The sequence below is a fragment of the Colossoma macropomum genome, unplaced genomic scaffold (assembly GCF_904425465.1).
Source record: "Colossoma macropomum unplaced genomic scaffold, Colossoma_macropomum, whole genome shotgun sequence".
Lineage (NCBI taxonomy): Eukaryota > Metazoa > Chordata > Actinopteri > Characiformes > Serrasalmidae > Colossoma > Colossoma macropomum.
The window spans coordinates 19,551,715-19,556,860 of NW_023494806.1; the positions used below are offsets into that span (position 1 = coordinate 19,551,715).

The 5,146-nt window shown below is 36.6% G+C and overlaps 1 protein-coding gene across 2 annotated transcripts; it reads right to left on the reverse strand.

The window, feature by feature from the left end:
- Positions 1–1,441: 1,441 nt before the first annotated feature.
- rilpl2 (Rab interacting lysosomal protein-like 2) lies at positions 1,442–4,796 on the reverse strand. 2 transcript variants are annotated; one of them, XM_036599075.1, is made up of 4 exons: positions 4,185–4,796; positions 3,747–3,895; positions 3,094–3,231; positions 1,442–1,819 (listed from the first exon to the last, which is right to left on the reverse strand). In XM_036599075.1, the coding sequence occupies exons 1-4, from the start codon at positions 4,476–4,478 to the stop codon at positions 1,798–1,800; spliced, it is 603 nt and encodes a 200-aa protein (XP_036454968.1). In that variant the 5' UTR covers positions 4,479–4,796; the 3' UTR covers positions 1,442–1,797. The 2 variants fall into 2 exon arrangements, with proteins under 2 accessions (XP_036454968.1, XP_036454967.1); XM_036599074.1 differs by having other exon boundaries at positions 3,747–3,898; positions 4,185–4,478.
- Between the last annotated feature and the right edge of the window lie 350 nt (positions 4,797–5,146).

The following is a 5,146-nucleotide window of genomic DNA, read 5'->3' on the forward strand; positions in this document are numbered from 1 at the left end:
CTTTCAGGCTAAAGACCACTCAGCTTGTTATCAGTGCATAGTTCAAAAGCCAGTATTCATAACGGTATAGGGGTGCATTAGTGCACATGGCATTCATCCACTGATAACATTTGGTGCATTATAAAATGAAAAATATGACAACTGTTGAACTGAACTGTTGAGCAGGTGAAATCCTGTATCAATGAACATCTGTGAAGGCATCATTAATGCTGAGTGACATATACATGTTTTGGCAACATATGCTACCATCCAGATGACATCTTATTTAGGGAAGACCTTGATTATTTCAGCAAGACAAAGCCAAACCACATTCTGCATGTATTACAACAGCATTGCTCTGTATTAAAAGAGTCCAGGTACTAAACTAGCCTGCCTGCAGTCAAGACCTTTCATCCACTGATAACATTTGGTGCATTATAAAATGAAAAATATGACAAAGGAGACCCTGAAATGTTGAGCAGGTGAAATCCTGTATCAAACAAGAATGGGAAACCATTTCCCTTTCAAAACTACAGCAATTGGTCTCCTCAGTTCCCAAATGCTTACAGAGTGTTGTTAAAAGAACCCAACTTTTTTTGGAACGTGTTGTTGGCATCAAGTTCAAAATGTGCATGTATTTTTCAAAAGACAATTAAGTTTCAACATTTGATATGTTGTCTTTGTAGTATTTTCCTTTAAAAGTATTTTTACATGATTTGCATATCATTGCATTCGATTTTTATTTACATTTTGCACAGCGTCCCACCTTTTTTGGAAATGCAGTTGTTTATAGGGAACTGATTAACTGTATATTTTCATATCTAAGTCAATATAAGCATAAATGAAAAGTGGAAAAACTTCAAAAACGAAAATCCACATTACAGCTGAACATTTTGCACAAACATTAAATTTTAATACTTTTATTCAGACAAAAAAAGCTTTTTGTTCTACTGTTTTTTTTTTTTTACAAAATGTGCTAACATATCTCAAACCACTTCGTTAGAAAAATCATAGAACTAACTCCACCCAGTATCAGGCAGAAAGCTAATAAATCTGACAAATAAAACAAAAGTCTTTGCATTTATAGATTTGTAATCATGTTCTCATGTGAAGGGTATGTGAAAGAGCAAATATGAATACTAAATGATAACATTTCATCATTCTTTCCGATCATTCTCATTATACCTTGATAATACCCTGTACACTGTTCCAAAAGAAAAAAATGAGGACCTAACCTCTACCCTAGGTAAGGTGAAGCACTATTTAAATCCTGTTCATCTAAAGTAAAACTCTCATATAATAACACGGCTTCCTAATTTTTGATATTAGCTTAACTGTTGAGCTACAACACTAACTGTTACCAAATCAGACATTTCAATCAATTAACCTTTAATTAAACTTGGAGTACATTGAGGGAGACCCTCATCAACAATGTAGCTGAGCCAATACAGAAATCAGGGACTGAGATTTAAGGTTTTATTTTCTAGTTTCACTAGAATACTTGGTGAAATGCCACTAACACTGGTATAGTCACATAAATGTTATCATATGATAATTTATTATGAACATTAACTCATCTGCAAATTCAATATCTAATATTTTCACCAATATCTTCTAAAATGAACTGAAAAAAGTAATCTTCACAGTTTTGTTAGTTTGAGTTAATATAATAATAAATCCATGTATTATGTGAATAATAAATTGGATTTGTAGACAGAAGATTGTTTATTCCTTCAAAAAGCCAAGGAAGGATTCTAAATACACACAGGCCTTAAGCTCAGTTTTTGCTGAGCATCCTAGAAAGATTTTGGCCGTCTTCTATTTTCTTTTAAAAGAGAACCTGAGAGAGAGAGAGAGAGAGAGAGAGAGAGAGAGAGAGAAAATATTATTGCATTTTCTAATACTAATATTCTAGACAAAGTGCCTCAAAACCTATTATAACACTTGACAGAATATTATAACAGAGATTTATATTGAAGCTTATTTAGATTGATGGACATCAGGTATACACTAAAATGAGTAATATAAAATGGCATTTAAAAATTCTATGTTCATATTAGTAATGTTGAGATATTACAATTTCCAAATTCGATATAATACTTGAATACTTTTTTTCCACAACAGGAGGTTTCCAGTAATTTAAGGAAGAGAAAAATCAAATTTACACAACTTTCCACTTTCCCCCGATCAGCCGAGAAGTGTTTGGTGTTCAAATTTTGCTTCTTTATTTTAGCATTAGACCTATGAGGTTAACATTTCTAACAAACACTAGAAGCCAATAGACACCCAAATCTTTTCCATAAATACATCCCCAAAACCTCTGTAAACCCATATCCAGTTCTGTTTAAGGCAATACAGGCTTGTTGATGTGGTTTTAGAACACAGTATGACAAAGTGAATTGAAAACTAGTAGGTGAATGCTGGGGGTAGCCATTTAGACAAGTTCATCAGCTACATGGTAAAATATGTCTGTAGCTAATCTTAATATGAATCTGTAGGCCCAATCCTGTTCTTTTTTATATAGCAACAGAGAAAGTAGTATCACAGAGAGTTTAAATTATGCATGCAGATATATTTCACTATGTAGAATAATGAAATGTTGCTAGTTGTGTTTCAGTGCAGATGTCACTACCACTGAGGTGCTGCCTGTAAGGATAAACTCTTGCTTTTTTGCAGTACACATCCTTTTGGCCAGTGTTTCTTAATGCTACTCATGGGGATCCACTGCACTGCCAATTTCAATTATCCCCTGCTTCAGCACTCCTGATGCAGCTCATGAAAGTCTTGATAATCAGTTGACAAGCTGGAGCAGGGGATAGCTATGCAGGGCAGTGGGTCCCCAGGAACAGGATTAAGGAGCAAACTGATCAAGCCACATTGTAGCATGAGATGCAACAATTTGGTAACACACAAAAATTCCAGTGCAGGCAATATGCACTGCAATACCAATAGCAAAGCCACGTCCATCTGTACAACAATGGAAATACTGGTCCTACTACTGATACTACTTCTGCCAACCAAATACTTATATTTGCACACTCTTTAAAGCAGTTCTCAAATTGAATCCCCACAGCCTAGCCAGTATAAGACTTAACAAACCAATAAAAAACTTACAGTTTCTGAATAGTGGTCTTTTCCTCATTTTGTTTTTCTTTGTTATCCTCTGTGGTCACAGAAAGTGGGGGTTCAGAGGAGGGAGGGGTCTCTAGATCTACTTCAACCATGTTTGGCTCTGGCTGAGGCAGAACACCACTAAACAAAGAACAAAGGCAACTAAAATGAAAAGCTACCAGTTGAGGGCAGAAAAAGACATATTATCTGAAATTTCTATAACTGTGCATGAAACATATTTGCAATAGGCCAATTACTATCCAAGTGAACTGGATCCATCTGCAGTGCTACAGTATGTACAGAAACTGTACATAAAGTGAGAGTATTATCTTGTTGATTTGGCCACAAAACCTTATTTACAACAAAACTACTGTGTTCTCTCACCAAACAGCTTGGAGTAACATCGAAAATTGTTCTAGTGCACTGAGAACTGTGTAGTGAAGGTTTCATTTTGGTGTTTTAACAAAGGGGACATATTATTTAGTATTTTCATTTAATCACTGTGTGTATCCAAATGAGAAGCACTACACCCGAGAGACACTTTTGTCAACTTGTAGCAGCTGTTTCTAAAAGCAACTGGTGAATGCATTTTAATTTTTACAAGCCTACAAACTTAGGTTCTTTTTCAGTTGTTCAGTAGAATTACTGTGGTATACCTTTTGTAAAGCTGCAGCTCTTCTTGGGCCAGCAGTAATTGTCCTTTGAGCTGGTTCCTCTCCTGTAAGACTTCTTTTAACTCCTGCATGGTGAAGCGTGGTCGGTTGGGGTCCTTCAAATCTATCACCAGTTTGTCAGGGCCAATTATCTGCTACAAGAAAAATTACATTTTTACTCTTTGCCAAACAGCTACACTTCATTCATTTTGAATATAAAGTAAAAAGGTACAGCTGTAAACCGGTCATAAGTCCCTTAGACTTTACAGTATTTCAACATTCTGATAAATGTATTGTATAAAAGGAGTGACTTTATCCACTATGGCAACATAAAAGAAACGTTATTGAGCATATTCAGGACGTGGAGGAGTTCAGTAGTCCAATTCTCTGAACTTATGACGCCATCAAAGTGATGAGTGCTGTTCATAAAACAAGACTCACATTATCATTTTCACTCGAACCTCCTGCAACGACTCTATCCAGTTCCCCTTTCAAGTTGTCCCGTTCCATCCTGAGCTCCTCTAGCGATAGGTCATACTTGCTCACCATTATTTCGAACATTTCCAACACACGAACAATTTTGAATTGTAAATCTGACACCTCTTGACCGCCTCTGTTAATTTTTAGTAAATCTTTACCAATCACGTATGAAATGTCATAAACATCTTCAACCGTAAGTTCCAGCGGGTCTTTCTCGAAAGCAAGAACCGGTGAACCATCTTGTAAATCTCCCATTTTCCTTGTAGCTGACTAGCTGAAGTATTTGAAGCGCGATATAACCAAGTAATATCCTACATTTGTTATATTAAGATATTTTATGGTCGGGGAATTCTGTCAAGTGCGTTCACTTTGCCGATAACTTCGCTTCCTTGTAGCAAATTGCGTGTTGCTTACTTGGCGACTATGTTGACTGATTTATGAACCAGCCAATGGAAATCCCTCCAGCTGCACCCAATCGGCATCAAGTTGCCATATCGACGGCTCAAGCCAGGCAGACAGACGCATACCGTGGGCACCTCATCTGTCTGAATGCAAGGAACACTGGGGGGCCTAACAACCTACTTGTACTGAATTTCGACTGCATGGCAGAATCCGACTCCCGTTCGTGTGCACGCGCGTCACAAAGGTATATGGACGCAGCAGATTACACTCGCGATTACGGTTGTTTCTATGTGCAAAGAACGGTTAATCTTTAATTTTCATTCACAGTAAACACCAGAACAGGACATAAGGCCAAACAAAAAGTCTCACAGTGATATCTTAAATAAACGTAATGAACTTTGACTTTGAGCAGCCCTCAGCCGACTGAATGCCTTTGAGTCACAACTCCAAGTCCATACTTCATTCAGGAAAAAAAAGTTTAATAAACGTTAAGATAAAGACAATTAAACAACAATAAATAT